General features: G+C 39.1%; 1 protein-coding gene across 1 annotated transcript; it reads right to left on the bottom strand.

The window, feature by feature from the left end:
- Positions 1 to 3,615: 3,615 nt before the first annotated feature.
- LOC131256803 (uncharacterized) lies at positions 3,616 to 15,320 on the bottom strand. Its single transcript, XM_058257845.1, has 3 exons — positions 14,998 to 15,320; positions 7,536 to 7,627; positions 3,616 to 4,221 (listed from the first exon to the last, which is right to left on the bottom strand). Exons 1-3 carry the CDS (start codon positions 15,151 to 15,153, stop codon positions 3,816 to 3,818), a joined length of 654 nt encoding a protein of 217 aa, XP_058113828.1. The 5' UTR covers positions 15,154 to 15,320; the 3' UTR covers positions 3,616 to 3,815.
- Between the last annotated feature and the right edge of the window lie 4,401 nt (positions 15,321 to 19,721).

Genomic DNA, 19,721 nt, shown 5'->3' on the forward strand with positions numbered 1-19,721 from the left:
TAAGTATGAATTTAGAGATATTTTCCATCCATAATTGAACCCACAATGTCAAGAGTGTTCATAGCTGTGTAATAGAATCACATGACAGAAGATAAGTCCTCACCCATTTGAAAATAATGCAAAATTCCCCCGACTACAAACAACTCATGTACTGACGGAGATAGTTTGCAATATGAACTAAAGAATCCAAGTACTGACGGAGACAGTTTCCAACATGAAATATGTTAAGAATCCAAGCTGTCTATCTTGAAAATCATGTCATAGAAATCTGTATGCAATGAAATCAAGCATGACAGGCTTATTGGGTTGTCCCCAAACTTTTAATTAAAGTTTTATATTTTAAATGTGTTTGTGTATAATCCATCATAAAACATGAGTTGTGGGAGACAATTTTACCCTGAAATTAATTTCCCCAAAGGATAGACAGACATTTTAAACAAAGTTAAGGGTATTTTAGACATGAAAACTATAATTGATTTTACCAGAAGTAATATTGTTCTTTCGAATACTTCATATAGTTAGCGCCACTTTGCATGCATGTAACCTACACGTAGAGCATCTATTAAAAATCCCCATGTGACAGAGCTTGTGGGGCCCACCTTTGATGACCATGTGCATCGCATTTGCTTGTAATCTCGAACAGGCGTACCTCATATTCTGTGTTGTACAGTATTGTTACAATAGGGTAGAATGGTCATTTTCACTTTATGAAGTTGCTAACTGCCATGCAGGCAGTCTTTTTCTTTAATGCTAAGAAACTCGCAGCTTAATCATCAACCTACTAATTACAACACAGCTGACAACAGATTAGAGAGCACATCTTAATGTATTTTTTCAAAAAAAAAAGAAAAAAAAAAGAAAAAGAAAAGGGAATAGTACAATGCACAAGCCCAATTTCTGTACTGCACAGGGGGAGCCCATGGTTCAGTGTTCAAACCGTTGATGTGATGGGCCGCGAATTAAAAATCTCCCATATGGGAAAAAAGGGAGAATCCACCAACTCTTCACCCAACAAATAGACAGTTATGGAAGAAAATACAGCACCAGTTGACATTCAAGAGGAACATCAAATCAATCAATGGCTGGGATTACTGACCCACGAGAGTCCCGCTTGTAGAAAGCCATAGCCCGTGTAGAATGCAAAGTTCAGAATACTGTTTTGTTCCAAGTGAGGGATTTGGACACGGATTTCAAATCTCCCTTGCTTGTTTGTTTGCTTCTTTTTTCTTTTTCTTTTTTGTTTATTTATTTATTTAAATTTGGGATTTGTTAAATCTTCATATTTCCCAAATCCATGCCCCCATGAATGGATGAATTCAGGACAAATCTAAATCCCTCAATAAATTAAAGACATTAAAATCTAACGAGAAACTTTCTTAGAAGCAATCAAAGTTTATTATACTGCAATAAATTCTTTAACATTGCCATAAATGCTTCCAAACCCAACCTTGACTTCCAGATAATGGACTCGGGATTTGATAAATCCCCAGTGCAAATCCATGAATTTGACAGTAAGTTCATGGATTTCACTATACGATCTAGATTCTATCACCCTACATAAACAATACGATGCTGTCACATGGTATGCCAAATCGGTTACGTATCGGCCGATACGTAACGGTAACGGTACGAACCGTTACCCGTTTCGGGGCCGAAACGGCCGATTCGATTTTTTGTACCCGTATCGGCCGATACGGGCCGTAACGGGGCGTAACGGGCCGTAACGGGCCCGAAACGGTAACTTTTTTTTTTTTATTTTTTTTTTAGCTCTGTTTTTGCTGTTTTTTTGAAACCTCTTGCTTCCAAACTGTTTCTAACTCATTCTACTACTAATTTCGACCAACCTTAGCTAGGTATTTGATAGAAAAACACATTATATTATAGATTTTTTTGAATCAAAGCTCGGTGGGCTATTTTTCAGAAATTCGTCAAAAATAGGTATTTATACTTTTTTTAATATATTTTGGTGTTTTAATGATGTCATATGATGTGTTAATCATAGTAGAACATGTCAATGTGCATTTTACATATTTGGGGTGCCATTTAATAATTTTTTAATATTTTTTTCTATTTACGCATGAATTTTGGCCCCTTTTTTTAAAATTCGAAAAATCAGTTTTTAATGGTTGTTTTGCTGTTTTAATCATGCCATTTGATGTATTAATCATAGTAGAACATGTTAATGTGCATTTTACAGATTTGGGGTGCCATTTTATATTTTTTTAATATTTTTTTCTATTTACGCATTTATTTTGGCCCTTTTTTTGAAAATTCGAAAAACCATTTTTAAATGATTCTTTTGCTGTTTTAATGATGTCATATGATGTGTTAATCATAGTAGAACATGTTAATGTGCATTTTACATATTTGGGGTTCCATTTTATATATTTTTTATATTTTTTTCTATTTACGCATTTATTTTGGCCCTTTTTTTAAAAATTCGAAAAATCATTTTTTAATGATTCTTTTGCTGTTTTAATGATGCCATATGATGTGTTAATCATAGTAGAACATGTTAATATGCATTTTACAGATTTGGGGTGCCATTTTATATTTTTTAATATTTTTTTCTATTTACGCATTTATTTCGGCCCTTTTTTTGAAAATTCGAAAAACCATTTTTAAATGATTCTTTTGCTGTTTTAATGATGCCATATGATGTGTTAATCATAGTAGAACATGTTAATGTGCATTTTACATATTTGGGGTGCCATTTTTTATTTTTTTTTATTTTTTTCTATTTACGCATTTATTTCGGCCCTTTTTTTGAAAATTCGAAAAATCATTTTTTAATGATTCTTTTGCTGTTTTAATGATGCCATATGATGTGTTAATCATAGTATAACATGTTAATGTGCATTTTACATATTTGGGGTGCCATTTTATATTTTTTTTCTATTTACGCATGAATTTTAGCCCTCAAAAATAATTGCAAACACCTAAATGTAAGATATTTTCATATTACATTCATTCTAATATATCTATCATTGATAGTAGATAGTTAGAAAATTAAATATATGAAATTTGTAGTCAAATTCAGGTTATCTGGTTCATAAATTCATCAGACAGTCCGATACAACTTCTCACTAAAGAGTGGACCGTTACACCACCATAAACATGTTCCAATTTATAAATGAATGCATATTTGGAATGCTTAGAATATTCCGGATTTAATCCATATTTTTTCATATTTTTTTGGCAAAAAAAAAATTTTGCGCCATTACGGGCCGTTACGCCCCCGTATCACCGTTACGCCCCGTATCCGTATCGGTTTTGAAGGTCACCGTTACGCCAACCGATACCGATACGGGACACCTGACTCACTTGCAACATCGATGCTATTGACCTTGGTATTGTATTCCATTTATATCAGGATGAATGTATCATCCGAGCCTAGGCATTTGTATCAGAATGCACTGAAGATAAAAATAAATAAATAAATAAAAATGAAACGTCCCACATTAGGATCACAACATCGCCAGATGAATTTATCATGCACACAAACCTTGGATGTGCATGCGTGATTCAGTCTCTGCTCTGCACTTTGAACTAAAGCAAAGAGCATACTACAAGCTTCCAAACAGCCTTGGAACCACCCGTCTGTGCAAGTACAAATGCTTCAAGGCAGTTCAAATCACATCCCATTAATCCCATTTTTAAAACCCATGTTGGGATTCAGGGTCTTCCAACAAATCCCACAATAGACATGAATCTTTTGGCATGTATTTGCATTGGATGAGGGAAAAACAGAAGGGAAATGAAGTGGCACATCTGTAAAATATACAAACAATTGGGGGGTAGAACCATAGAAGTAATCAACCCTGGCCTTCTTTTTTTTCTAATGCCAGGAAAGATGTGAACCACTGCTTCCAAGGTGCATCCTTTTGTTGCTCCAGCCATGACAAGAAGGCGCTGTCCACCAAGCAAAGGACATTTACATAGAGAAGCTGATATCTCACCGGAATGAATCGGAAATTCGCAACCTGGACTATGGGCCACACTCCTCCCTGTAAAATAAAGGCTGGGAGGAAGTCCCGCTTCAAGTCTTCCTTCACCTCAGCCGCGCTCCTCCCAGCTGAAAACCCCATGTATGTGAAGAATGCAAATAGGTCCAAGGGCCCAAAAATAAGCGCATCAGTGGCCACTTTTGCAGTGACAAACCGTAGTGACTTGGGTTGCAGTTGAAGCCGGAGTCTTATGAATCGATCCAAGCCTTCATACCTACAAGGTGAAGAACGAAAATAGGAATGCATCCCACAACATTCCAGTTAACATCCAACCCCATCGCACATGCCCAACATGTCACATCACATATGTAGCTGGTCCAAGCTCTGCATAGGTCATCCTCATAGCAAAGATTGCCTAACACGAAAATAGGCCGGTGCACTTATCTGGCAGGGCACACATGTGCAACGAATCAGATTGTCGGTGGGTTTGATCTAAACTCTCCATTGTTTTCAATTTTTATACAAGGTGGCCCACCTCACCAGTGGACCGGCCGGATATTTGGTAATCCACTGGAGCAACAACATAAGGCACTCTAACCTTTCAAACATGAAGGATGGCAAGACCTACGGTGTTTGAAATGTGTACATGGGTGACATCATCTCCAACTTATTTAAGGATGACTACATCCATACCGTACATAGTTTCTGCACCATGAGTAGGCATCTTGGTCAAGTAGGTTACTGAGACTTTTGCTGCTTTTTGAAATAAAAAAGAACCAGTTACAGAAATGCTCCACCTCTCCAAAAAAAAAGAAGAAGAAGAAGAAGAAAAGAAGAAGCTCCCAAGGCTTCTCAAATGACAAGACCCTATTTCTGAAACTAGAATCAGTGATGGCATAGCATCGAAAATAAACACAATGTTTCAAAGGGAGAAGCGAGCTTGCAAACACCCAGAAGAAGTGGAGTGTTTGTACCTCTGTTACATAGATTTTTCTGAGTATGATACTATTGCATGCTGGAAGAATCCAACACCACCATGCACATGGTTCTTGGATGACACGCCATGATTCTTCTTCTAGCAGAATCTTCTCTTGTCTTGTTTAAACGTTTGGACCCTAAAACATAGAATCACCTCACCAAACCCTTCTTGACTGGATTATCGGCATAGACTTCCAGATCAAGTGTTCAGGAGAGTGAGATTGGGGGCCCCATAGCTTAGGCTTTGATTCTAAAGCCTTTCTTTGCCTCTCTGAGGAGGATACCATTGCATGTTGGAAGAATGCAACACCACCATGCACATGGATTCTTGGATGACACGCTATGATTCTTCTACTGGCAGAATCTTGTCTAGAATCACCTCACCATACACTGATTGACTGGATTCTTTGTATCCAAAATTGGCATAGGCCTCTGGATGAATTGTTCAGGAGGGTGAGATTGAATGTCATAGGCTCATAGCTTGGCCTTTGAACCTAATGCTGCCCTCCCTCCCTCGGTTTTAGTAAATCTTTGAATCTCTGTTTCTGTTCAGTAGACGCTTACAAATGAGTTTAAGTTGATCCTAAACATAAAGAAACACCTCCCCAAACACTTCTTGGCTTTTGATCCTAAAGCCTTGTTTTGCCATATTCTCCCTCCCTCCCTTCATAGGCTTCCGGATGAAGTGTTCAGGAGGGTGTGATTGGATATCATAGCTTGGCTTTTGATCCCAAACCCTTTTTTGTTGTGTTCTCCATCCCTCCGCCCCTCCCTCCCTCTTTGTTGTGCTCCCTCCCTCCCTATCTCCCTCCCTTTTTAGCCATGCTCTCCCTCCCTCCCTCCCTCCGTCCCTCCCTCTTGGCTTTAGTAAATCTTTAAAACTATGTTTCTGTTTGCTTACTTTGGTAGACACTTATAAATGAGTTGATCCCATTTAACTTTGTTTCTGTTTGGTAGACGCCTATAGATGAGTTGATCCCATATTAGTTAACAATAATTATGTATTAGAGATCTTTATCTCTAATGGCATAATCACAGTTAGCATCAACTCTGATCTCTAATACATAGTCACTGCCAATGTTTTAAATATTGACGATATTGGCCGATATATCCTACGATACATCTTGTATCCCGCTTGCACGATACGAAACGCACGGGTAGTGCCGATATATCCCACATGTTCGATGCGGTGAGCATTTTCAAATTTCGATCCCTTTTCTGTTGAAATTATGCTAAATCAGTGTCAAATAATTACAAATCCATTGGTTCTTCATGTCTTGCATGAAAAAACATAAAGTTGGATCTTTGATTTCGATATCCATTGGTTCTCCATGTTTTTTTTTTTTTTTTTTTTCTTCAACCAGCTGTCAATTGAGACTAATTTCAAAATTTGAGTGTAGGTGGCCCGATTTGGGGAAAATTCGAGAAAATTTGAAATTTTCTCAATTTCTCCCAAATTGGTTGCAATGTTGCACTCCAAACATGAAATCAAGCATGTATGAAGGCTAATCTACTGATTTGTTAAGTCCTTATCAATTTTTGAAAAATAAAAATCATTTTAATAAATTTTTTTATTAAATTATTATTATTTTTTTGAAATTTTCCTTCAACCAGCTGTCAATTGAGACTAATTTTGAAGTATTTAGGAGTGTTTGATGAAATGATCATCACATACACTCTAAATGTTGGGCATTCAATTTGAATATTATTACATTAGTTCAATTAGACAACGCATACCTTAGGACCCTAAACAAAGGAAACCTATTATGTGCACTTCTTTTTTGAGATGGTATGATTTAAAGGTGTGTTACGGTCTTTTTTAACAATCCCTGAAATTTCATTGAAAAATTCAACCATTTTCCCAATGTTTCCCAAAAAGTGCGATAAATTACCCGATACAAACAATATATCTCGTGTGATAACTGATTCGTATTTGTATCCCAAGGATGCGATACATAACGAATACCGATATTTCGAACATCGGTCACTGATAACTAAAATGAGAGCAACTCATTTTTAGGCGTCCACCAAACAGGACGTAAATGTTTGCTGGTTGTTTAGTCTTTTACTTTTACTCATTTACCTTTTGTTTATGGAATTACTTATTTCTAAAAAAAAGGGAAAAATTAATAGAAATACGCTGCTGAATCAACAAATCTTATATTTCAGGTTGAGGCTAGACATGACATCCGATCAAAGATAGGCCCATCCCAGGGTACTGAAAGGACATGGATTATCCAACCATCCATATTGGGGTTGTATATTTACCCTACGCTAGGGGTGGCAATGGGCTGGGCCATTCATCTTTGGCCTACGCCTGCCCTCTGGCCAAGTTTAGAGGCCCTGGCTCGGCCCAGCACATTGCCACTCCAATCCTACAACCTTTCGACTGATTTAATGATGGATTCTGATATTCATATGTGTTAACGCAGTGTAAGTTTGTACAGTCAAGGACATAATTAACATAAGTATTAGTTCATAAAATTATATGCACAAACATATAAAAAAGTGTATTAGAATTACTAGAAACACATAAGAATTATACAATAGTACATAAATGATGCTACAAGTTGAGGGAAATGTGTCAGCAACTTAGGGAGAACCACTAACCAGAAATGGCCTACAGGACCAACAAATCCAAACCCAAACATGCTAGTGATAGCCACCCTTTTCCAATTGATCTTGAACTCTTCACCTCCTTCCTGTCAAGTGCACCAAAGATCACCATCATATGAATCACAAACTGTTTGACAACTAAATCCATTTTAAACCTCAACTCACATTTTTAAAAAATGGTATTATATTACAATCAGTTAAGACATGAATGCACTATCACTGTAGTTCATAGGGCCAAGAGTTGTTAAGCCTTCACATACCTCTACCTCGACACGTGGTCTTACCTACCAACCCGACATGTTTGGAACACCAAGACATGCATTTTTGGGTTGGTCCAAAAACACACTAAAAAGAAAATTTAAGACCACTGATCCAACTGGATTTTAGTCTTAGAGTTGTCATCGCCACCATTTGATTTCTCGCAAGCGAACTAGAAAACATTCAATAGATCACCTCACCTATATGGGTATGTTTGTGGATCTCAGTCTTAATGCATAACTAGGGCTGTACATCGAGCCGAGTCGAGTCGAGGTGGGCCAAGCTTTGCTTGGCTCGTCCGTGCTCTCCTCAAGTTCGAGCTCGAGCTCGGCCTCGAGCTTACCATTGGATCTTGGCTTGCTTGCCAAACCTTTTGAGTTGAGCGTATTGCGAGCTAGTGGATCGAGTCAAGTCGAGCTTGCTCCTAACCCGACCCAACCCAGCATCCAACTTACACCTAACTCAACCCAGCAACCCGACCCAACCTGCACCCGACTCAACCCAACCCCTAAACAAAATATTCAATTAATAATATATATATAATATTAGATAGAGCCATAGAGGGTACCTTGTTGTTGGTGCTGAGGGAGAGAGAGAGAGGGGGGGGGGGGGGGGGGAGAGCTCAGGCGAGTGCAGGCCATACGACTGAGACAAGTTAGACAAACGCTGAGTTAAGCTCGAGTGAGTGGCTGAGAGAGAGAGAGAGAGAGAGAGAGGGTAGGGTTTAAGTTTTAATTTTTTTAATTTTTAAATATAATATAATATAATATAATATATAATAATATATATTTGAGTCGAGCCTAGCTCGAGCTTCAAGCTGTGCCATGTTCGAGTCGAGTCAAGTCAAGCTCCACTATGTTCGAACTCGGCTCGTTTTCAAAACGAGTTGGGTCATATGAATCTTGGCTTGCCTTAAATCGTCGTTCGAGTCGAGTCGAGTCAAGTCGAGCTAGATCGAGCCAAGCCGAGGGAGCTTTTCAAGCTAGCTTGGCTCATGTACAGCCCTATGCACAACCAAGTAGGTGTAGCAGAAAGGGTGTCAATGGGCCAGGTTAGGGCCAGGCCAAGCTCCGCCCAAGCCCGGCCCGTATTTTTAAATCTAAGCCCAAACCCAGCCCGGGCCCTTGACAAACCAAAATAGTCCAACCCAAGCTCGGCCTGAATTGCTATTACAGGGCCTGGCCCGAGGTGGCCTTGCTTCTTCTTCCTCTTCTTCTCTATCTTCCTAAAAATAATAATAATAATAAAATAAAAATAAAAAATAAAATAAAATAAAAAGAAGAAGAAGAAAGAAAGAAAGAAAAGACTGAATGGCAATGACAACCATATAATTGTCTATTAACCTGGGAGTATTTGGGTGAGGATGGCTGTCGGAGAAGACCCGTAGGTCCTGCACCGGCCCTTTCGCTGCCAGCCGCACGATCTGGCCGGATGTGAGGGATTTTCCCAGGGAGCAGCTCTCGTCGAGGACTTGTTTCCCCAAAAAAAGAAACGTCGGTAGGGTGGTGGTTTTGGGATTTCGAAGGAGAGGAAGTTGGTTACAATGGCCCACTGGGATGGCTTGAACTTGCATTACCAAATGAAATTAAGGGAGATGGGGACAGAGAAGTGGGCCGTGGCGGTATTGCAAGAGGAGAAGCTGATTTGGGACCAAGGATGGGAGCTTCCTCGCAGCATAGGACGAATGGAAGAAAGAGATTAGAGAGAGCAATTGCAACACAAGGAAAACAAGGTGTTTTGGCCAGATAGTTGATGCCATTGAATTTTGAGAGAGGTAGATTAAAAGATGAATTTTAAAAGAATTTAAAAGGGAAAATTTGAGAGGAGGGCACTTTGGGGAGGGTAAATTTAAATGAAATATTTAAAAATTTTAAAATTTTAAAATGCAAAAGGGCCAGGCTAACGGGCTTTTGAATTGCTAAGTCCAAGCCCGGCCTGCTAGAAAAACGGGCAGCATTTTTAAGCCTGAACCTGGCCTGCGGACCTGATACTCCAGTTCAAGCCCGGCCCATTGACAGCCCTACGTAGCAGCTTGATTCGATGAGATAGAATGCAACATAAACTTCAAAGTGGGTATTACCGGCTACTAGATATCAAACCAACAGATTTAAACGACTAAATTGCGCTATGAGCATTTAAAGTGGGGAAATAAAATAAACTAAACTAAAAGGGACAATATTGATCGCTTATGCCTTTTTAAGGGTATCCAATCCATCTCACTTCGGCTTCAGTGGTCATAGAAATCAGTTCCAAAGGCTGATTTCCATGGAAATTATAATGCATGTAGATCAACAAGAAGTTTAAGATTTTGATGAATCTAATATATGTAAGCGATTGAGTTCTGAAAAGATGCTTCTAACAGGGACATTAAGACGCTGCCTGTTTGCTTTCAGAGATAGATCAACTCCCACGTCAGAAACATGCTATTTTAAAGACAGTGTAATGATTGAGTGAGTGATTTCTTTTTAGTGGAAAAAAGGGTTCATGATGACACCATCAAGACACTGCCTATTTGCGTTCAAGGGTCAATTAACAACTCCCATGTGGGATTTTTTATGGAAAGAATGCATGCACTTCCATTAGTAAATTAAGTGAGCAAAGGGATAACTAATCAACGATTAAACTAGAATATAAACTAGACAACAAAAACTAAAGCTGGAACTAGAATGATCTCATTGAGAGGCATCCTCATCTGCCTAACTTGAGCTCCGTCTTCCTTCTAGGTTTTAGATTTTTTTTTTTTCCTGGGATTTTAGGGTTTAGTGTGGAAGAGGGAGGAGGAGAAAGAAATATAGGTAAAGCTTAAGGTTCTGAGAGTGGAGGGCTAGGGGGTATTTATAGGTTTGAAACTGCTCCCAGAGTTAGTGGAAACCATGCATACACCTTTTGCTAAGGTTCTAGAACATTTTGAGTCATTTCATAAGTGTTTGCCAGGTCAATGTTAGTAGCATTAGCATAGCTCTGGCACTTTGACCAGGATATGCATAGTACAGTTAGCAGTTTCTGTTTGATGCAAGGAATTGCCAAAGTAGCATCAATAACAATGTCCCCGACATGGCACATATCCTCACCACACTAATCATGCAACCAGGATAACCGGCAAAGTGCGCCCCACATATTGTAAAGAAGTGAAACAGTGATGCAAAAATAATGCTGCCAATCTGGCACCTTCCCCTAATGATCAGGAGGCTTCCAAGGCATCTCTGGAGGTGGTCCCCACATCCTCCTCCTCAGGAGGTGGTCCCCACATTTGATTGAAAATGGCAATGGCAGCAGGATGCGGGCCAAGGCAATGCCAAACCACTTGTACCCCCAGTTTTTTAAAGTAAAAAAATCTACTTTTAACTTGCTTTTTGATGGCTGTGTTAGGGGTCCAAATGGCTATTAGTTGGGTTCACGATGAATGCAATGGCCCACACTACAATCCTTTGCTCTGACCTGATACTTGACTATCATCTCTCAAAGGGGACTTACTCTGCCTAATGAGTTGACTGGCCTGATTTTTGGGCCAAGACATTTACCATGTTGGGCCACCTCATTCACGGTTCGGATGCCCCACACAAGTTGGCACCTGTGGCAATATCTAGAGGTATGTGTGGGCTTAGCCAAGCTCTAATGGCCCCTCTACCAACTATATTGTCCGTGCAACCATGATATTACAACCAAAAACTGCTAAACTATGTTACTGTATGAAGAAAGATGAGGAAAAGTGCGCAGTCTCTGTAAACAGTCAGTGTGGTCATAACTTGATTACAATTCAGGATCCATGACACTACAAGAAGGTTCCAAAAGAATGATGTCTATGATACAACTAAGAATGCATGATCATTTTATTTATTTATTTATATATGATGGATGATCATTTATTAAGATGACGGAAACTGATTCTGCCTGTCTACAGGTGAAATTCATGATCAGGTATAATTATAATAGCGGTGTGCTTATTGATGAAGTAGCACAATTGGAAGGGGTAATTAACTGGGAATGTGTAGCACATGTGAGAAGATGGTGCATGCAACCATGCTACAGGTGGAGCCCGCCGTCTAGCAACTGATGCTTCATGTTTAAATGAGCCCTTCATGTTACAATACAATTAGATGGTTAGAAACAGGTGGGCCATACCGAGGGAAACAGTTTGGAGGGGGATCATTGCCCTGTACACTGTTTCCAATCGTATGGTCCATCTGAATCATAGATGGGGGTGATTTTTGGGCCCTTGGCCTAACATGAGGTGATTCATCTGGTTTACATAAACACCGCAGAGGGGCCCACCAAAGTAGCCAACCCACTTGCTTGTACGCCAACCCAAACGTTAGAAATGTAACAGAATGTGGTGGAATAATAATTATATAGATTAATGAGGTAGCTTTTTTAAAAACTTTTTGAAAAACATACCGGAATGTAAATTCCATATAATTAGCCAGTTTTTTGTAGAACCCTTTAGTTTTACAGATTGGGCAAAATATATGGCACACCGTGAAAATCATGTAAATGAAAAATGAGAGATGAAAAATCAGTAGGCAGACCAAAGTTATACGGTTATGAACTGAAAAGAAAAATCAATATAAAGGGAACAAAGTGAGACAAAAGGGGTACATGAAAGGCTAAAGGCGTGGGAAAAGTTTAAGATATAAGATGTTGGGAATTGCAAGGGAGAGAAACAAAAGGAAACAGATAGACTGAAGAAAGAAAGAAAGGAAAAAAAAAGAAGCAAAAACATCAAAGTATGCCTTTAACCAAATGCAAAAATAATAGCATAGAGGGATTAATGGCCAGAAATGGAAATGAATAAAAGAAACCCAAATAGAAAGGTCATCGAAATGAAAGTTCAAGAACCACAGGACATTACTAAATTAAATAGAGGGAGAGACTATGGTGTCTATCACTTTCTTTCACTTCACTTATTAATGACTTGCTATTCGTACGTGTGGAAAACATGCACGAGATCTAAACCAATCATAAGGTAGATTGTCCCAGGTGGGCCATACCCAAAAGTCACACCGATCTAACAATCCTAACCATTCTATTGGGGAATCTTGGGAAAAGGAAATAGACCAAGGTTTAAAGTATCATTCAAAACTGGTACGTATCAACCAATTCGTACTGGTATTCCCATGAACGATACAGCTGTATCAGCCCCGTATTGGCCAGAAACAGCCCAATACAGGGATACAGGGTGATATGTAACGGTATCAGAGGTGAACGATACGTTATGTAAAGACCCATTTCAAACCTTGAAATAAACAGTCATGAAAGAAGTCAAACAAAGTTCCTTCAACCTTCCATCTCTCTCCTAAAAACCCCTCCAATTCAAGGGTCACAACTGACCAATCGTGTGAATTTTGGAATATGGCACATCCAAAGTAAAGCTACCTGATGATTGGTCCAGATCTCATCCACATTAGTCTCGTGTACAAAAAGCAAGTTATTGATAAGTTATGTGAGAGAAAGTGACAAATACTCTAGGCTTTATCTTAAATATAGAAGTGTATATTCAAATAGATGAAGTACAAGAAAGGGTATTGGAAAACAAGCAACAAATCACTAATAATGAAAATCTACAAGCAAAGTGGAGTCAGTGGGAAAAGAAATTCAGATAATGAAGACTAAAGGGTATTAGAATGTAGGGGTGATTCTCTCCCACAATATTCCAAATGTAAACTCAACCAATAATAGAACAAATTTAAAAGAAAACAACTAATAAACACAAACTTCAATAACCGAAAAAGTCGAAATGGAAAAGAGAAACATGCAAAGCAAAACATGAAAAAGGAGTGATACCGGTAACTCAAAAGAGATAATCAGAGTAGGAAACTGATAAAGCAGTCATGATTATATGTAAGAGGAAGATGAAGAAGAAATATTCACGACTTAGAATCCAAGAAAGATACTAAAAGAATTCAATGGACAACATAAAAGCAAGAAGAAGAGAGGATGATGAACAAACAGCGATAATTTAGGTTCATTTGATTGCACCACATATCATGATATTTCATGATTAATCAGTCTAATTCAACGCAAAATGTCATGAAATATCATGATATTTGGTGCAACCAAGCACAACCAGAAAGAAAGGATCAAAAGATTAGACTCATTAAAATACCATAATAATTATGCTTAAAAGAAAAAGAAATTGATACCGAACTTGTGAAGGGACAAATCAATGCAAGATATTAATAAAAACACACAAGAAAAAAATGTACAATTGTTGATTACTCAAAGCATAAGGGGTCATTTGATGCCTGTAAATGATTTACAGGTGTAAACCATTTACAGCCTATCTTGTTTGGCTTAAGCTGTAAATGATTTACAGGTAAATGATTGTCTGTGTTTGGATAGCCTGTAAATGGTTCTAGTCCTTTAAATGGAGAGCCAAAATTTGAAAATCTGGCGGTTAAGCTGTAAATGGAGAGCCTGTAAATGAAATCCTACCCTTTTTCCTGTAAATGAGATGGGGTTAAATGCTGTAAATCATTTACAGCCTGTAAATGATTTACAGGCAAAAAAGGTCATCCAAATGCATAGAGTAAATGATTTCCCTGTAAATCATTTACAACTAGCGCCACTTATAGGCATCCAAACGATCCCTAAAGGAAATAGAATACCCCATTTTCCAGTTTCCACAAGCAGGACCACGACTCACCAATCCAGAAGCCATTCCGCTGCCTGGGTCCTGCCGTAGATAGACAGTGCAACAAAAATCGTCCCGGTTGGAACAATCGAAGCATCCAATTTGCTGCCCGTAAATAGATAATTATGAATAGAAATACAGCAACCGTCCACATTCAACTGAATAGAAAGGCGCCAGAATTGGCGGCAGGGATCTTCCAATTGGGATATTTCTTTGGGCATGGTCCATCCACGGTGTGGGCAATCAAACCAACGGTCTGGATCACAGGATCATGGGGCCCCACATGCACAAACTGAAAACCTGGTGATACATATCCTTGGTGGAGGATCCTATATTAAAAAGAAAAGGATAAAACAAAAACCCATTCAACATAATATAATCAAAGCAAGATTCACGAAAGCAAGAATCAAATTAAGATATCGATAACGATGAATTTGATCAAACAATCAAAAGAACATATGCCCATTTCTTGAAAGAAGAAGAAAAGCAAGGTAGTGATGAGAATCCAGTGACTGTAAAAAGGGGGAAAAAGGAAGAAAAAGAAGAGAGAAGAAAAGGAAGCATTACAGTGCTGTTGAGAGGGTGTTTTTGGAGGGTGGAATGGGAGATGGTCTGAGCAGCAACATCTCCTATGCCCCAGAGGACACCGGAGCTGATGATCTGGGTCTTGACAGGATGGACGGCCAGGCATTTCTGATACAATTTCCATGCATTCAACATCATACCATTTGAGGGCTGTGATTGGATATTCGACGGTTGTGATTGGATTTGAGAGAGCTTTTAGTTTGGGTAGAACAATCAGTTCTGAATCTGCCCCTTCTACTTCCGACTGCTGCGTTGATGCGGAAAAGATTAGGGATGTGATTTTCCCACCACAGTTGTTAGGAGCCCGGGAAGGAAAAAAAAGCCCGTGGGACCCACTTTGAAATGTGAATGACATCCGCTCCACACATCATTTGGGCCCGGCTCATGTAGGATGTGATCCCGAAAAATGGACCGATCTAAGCTCAAGTGAGCCACGCCACGTGGAACGCCCACGGTTGAGGACGCCGTTTAGCTGCGATGGGTGTGACCTTGATGGTGGGGTCCACCTCATGTGTGCGTTGTATATCCACGCCGTCCATCTGTATTTCCAGCTCATTTGAAATAATAAATGATCCAAAAAACGAGGCAAATCCACATCTCATGTGGACCACACTATTAGAAAACAGTGGTGATTCAACGCCCACAACTAAAAACTTCCTAGGCCCACTTAATGTTTATTTGCCATCTAACCTATGGATTGGGCCGGACAGACCAGGACGAAGGAAAGGCATAAATAGCTGATTTATCCAAAACTCATGGCTCCAAGTAGTTTTTAACGTGGGAATTCATTCCCATCTGCTTCATTTCAATGGCTATGCCTTAAAATGAGCTGGCAAAATGAACGAATGATATGAATATTCAACACATATATCAAGGTGGGCCCCACAGTCAAGATTGCAACCACTTGAAAGTCCCAGGTAGGTTGAAACCCTCTTGCAAAAAATGGACTGGGAGTCGCCTTGGTGGACCCCTCAGCCTTGGTCCGGTCAAGTTCAGAACCCAAATGCAATCCCGCTAGAAGCCTATCATGATATTTATCCAGTCCATCAGGTGGGCTCTGTCAAAGAGGAAAAAAAGAACAACCACTAGTGTGAGTGCATGACCCAAGCACGTGGTAAAGCCATCCTCCAGGGAATACCTGATAAAGTGATGTATCTACCCAGTCCCCGTATGTACCTGCACCAGCCAAAATGGAATGTATTTTAAAAATAGGATAATGAGACGATTCTGTCAGTTACTTTCTCATTTTACACCCATCACCATTAATTGTCTTTTGTTTCCACAGTTGGAGAGAAGGTCGGTTGCTTACTGTGGGCCCATTGTGAATGTGATGCATGTTTAATTTGTTTTGTCATCTTATTTTAGGTCATGTTTTATTTATTTTGTCATCTTGCTTTAAAGCGGGAATATATGTGTTTTCCTTTCATCTAGGTTTGTGTAAAGCAGGAATATTTGTGTTTTCCTTTCATCTAGGTTTGTGTAACCTCGTAAGTAGATTGGAGGACAAATAAACATTGTTGTGGGTGTTATTAACTTATTATCTCCATTATTTATTTTAGCATGGCCCACTTGAGCTTTGGATAAATTTTAATTTTGGGCTCATGCCCTAAAATGAGGGAACACATGGATATACAATGCATACATCATGGTGGACCATAAACTACCTACCACAAGGGATATATCCTTGGTTGGGTCTTCAGGAAATCCACCTCCTAAGTCCCAATGCCCACAGATAAGGTGCAACCCTGATGTATGTATTGTATACCCATGTTGTTGATCCATTTGGACACCTCATTTGAGAGTATGAACCCAAAAATAAAGTAAATCCAAGTCTTAGGTGGAACACACCATAGGAAAGTGGTAATTGATCATTCAAAACTTTTTGCCAGCCACAAAAATTTTAGACCAGGCCGTTTCTTGTTTTTCCACATCATCCAGGTTGGTGTGACTTTATCAACAGGTTGGATGGCTACAGTAGACATTACGATAGGCCTTTGAAAGTTTTTAATAGTAGACATTCAATCGCCATTGTTTCCTATTGTGTGGTCCACTTGATGTTTGAGTGTACTCATTTTTGAGCTCGCAATTTAAAACAAGCTAACAAAACGTATGGACAGCATGGATATACAATGCATGCATCAAGGTGCCCCACATTCAGGCCCACCGTGTTGGGTGAGGTCGGGCTGCCCATGCCAGTCTAGATTGTAGAAGTAATTTGCAGCAAGTGTGCAGTATCAGCTCACTGACTCGTCCATTGATCAGGTGGGCCACATGCACATTTTTATCCAGTGGTGCATTTCTATCACTATATATATATATATATAATATCATATAACAGTATGGATTTTTATCTGATTAAAAAAACATTACCCAATCACTCGATTATCCAATCACCCAACTTTTTAAGTGGGTCAATTCATATCCATTTACCTAATTACTGAAAGGCATTTTTGTTAATTTGTATAACTAATAATATTTTAATTAAAATATTAAATACTAGTATATGTCATACTCATATTCAACTCTAGAGTGTTGAGTGACATTAAATGTGCAACGAGATTATATCATGTCCATCTATGTTAATTGACTTTATATTTTGTCAAAGTCGGTAAGCTCTTGCTCAAATACTTCAGGAGTTGTAGTTTAGTTATTTTTTAATAGTTTAGTAAATATTATTGATGGATAAAATAGTATTCTTTATACATGTTTTTGTTAATTTTATTAGCATATAACTTATTATTTTAGTATTTTAATTAGAAATGACTAGCCAACTTATATTTAATTTATTTGGATAACATCCCTGCCTGACATAAACGGAACATGTTTGAATGGGACCGGGATTGAGTACTACCCACACCAGGACCTTGGACCTAGCTAGAGACGGCCAAGGGTTCTGTGGGGCCCACTATGATATATATGTTTTATCCGGAAATGGATTCGCTACTCCCCCTCCACCAGCCCCGTGGCTGATGGTCGGTGATATGTGGGCTCTACTATGATGTATATGTTTCATCCATTCGGTTCATCTATTTTTAAAGATCATTTTAGGACTATATATTAAAAATTAGAGGGATTTAAATCTCAGGTAGACCACACCACAGGAAAACAATAGTGATTGGATATCCACCATTAAAATCCTCCTAAGGCCCACTGTACTGTTTATTTGACATCCAATCTGTTGATTAGGTCATACATGCCCAGATGAAGGGAAAAAAACAAAGATCATCTTGATCCAAAACTTTTATGGCCCCCAAAAGGTTTTTAATGGTCGACACTCATTCAACATTGTTTCCTGTAATGTGGTCCACTTGGGATTTAGATATACCTCATTTTTGGTCTCAAACCATAAAATGATCTGGAATAATAGATGGACCGCATGGATGAAATACATACATCATAGTGGGGCCCACAGAGCACCAACCACCAGCCATTGGCTGGTGGCAGTGATAGTAGCCAATCCGTTTCCGTTTTATCCATGGATGATTATTTTGGGGTCTACTTTATATTTGGAAACTCACCATTAATGTTTAAATAGAATACCTGGAAATGATGGCTAGGGGCAGCATATTAATATTGAATTGTTTATACATTTAGTAATTTTTGTAGAAATTGTAAAGATAGATGGGAGTGGAGAAAAAGTTGAGATAGCTCAAAACGCAAGCAACCTCTTTTTCTAATTCTGTTTACATTTATGTTTTTCCTATTTACAAATTACTTAACCTAGAGCATTAGTCAATTTATATTTAACCCCGGCCCCACTTGATACTCGGATCGTTTTAATTTCTGAAGAAAGTCATGTAGACGATGGGACCCAGCTGATAAGAGGCTTGGATTCGGCACTGAGCAGTCTAACTGCTTCTACACAAGATACCCGAACACGATGGACGCGTGCTAATTATTTCGCATTTTAGCTGGGAATTGTATTAACACCCATCCTCACTGATGAACAGACCCTCTGTCGCGGCTTGTGGCCACCCACTGGGGCCCACATTCTAAGATGTTATGATGATTTTAACTGCCCATAATCTCGGTACTTACCTAAGCTATTATCCGTTAATCACTTTTCAATGATGATCGTAACCTTTGATTTGTAAATTGAATTGGAGCCATTGAAAAATATACTCTTGAGTGTTCTAAATTCATTTACAGGAAGTGATCCTGAAAATCATCCAGTCAGTGTAATTTTCTTGTGGTGGGCCATATAGAATAGGGTCCACAAGATGGACGGTTCCGATCATTAAAGCACTGATCCGCTATGGGTGGGGACAGACGCTGGACCGTGAGTAGCCACAGAGGCGAAATCGTACTCTTATTATATATTAAAATTCGGTCCACGCGACCGCCACCCCTTCAAATGGTTTTCCTGGTAGAAGTTGGTAGACGTATAGGACAACAACTTTAATACTCGGGCGGAGTGCGATGATATGCAGACACTTGGAAATTTCATGAGTAATTCAATCTAAACTTTCCAAATTAATGGTTAACGGTTCAGATGCATCAGGAACAAAAAAATGAGACCAGATACTCTGCAACTGCTGTAGAATAATCTCATTCTACAACACGGTGGGTGGGCACATCCAATCCGTCCAAAAGGGTCACCCTCCATTTGGGCGCGACTTGGATGAGACCCAGAACCGGCGACGTGGGTGCGGTGCTGACCGTGGGTCCCACCTTGACGTATTTATTGTATATCCACGCCGCACATC

This window comes from Magnolia sinica, chromosome 1 (genome assembly GCF_029962835.1).
Source record: "Magnolia sinica isolate HGM2019 chromosome 1, MsV1, whole genome shotgun sequence".
Taxonomy (NCBI): Eukaryota; Viridiplantae; Streptophyta; class Magnoliopsida; order Magnoliales; family Magnoliaceae; genus Magnolia; species Magnolia sinica.

Bases quoted from the DNA above. Each gene is read 5' to 3' on its own strand.
- LOC131256803 (XM_058257845.1), bottom strand. From the start codon at position 15,153: ATGATGTTGAATGCATGGAAATTGTATCAGAAATGCCTGGCCGTCCAT. The intron at 7,628-14,997 runs GTAATGCTTCCT...TGCACTTGACAG, and splicing joins AACACCCTCTCAACAGCACT to GAAGGAGGTGAAGAGTTCAA. The intron at 4,222-7,535 runs GTTAGTGGTTCT...TTCACCTTGTAG, and splicing joins GGTCCTGTAGGCCATTTCTG to GTATGAAGGCTTGGATCGAT.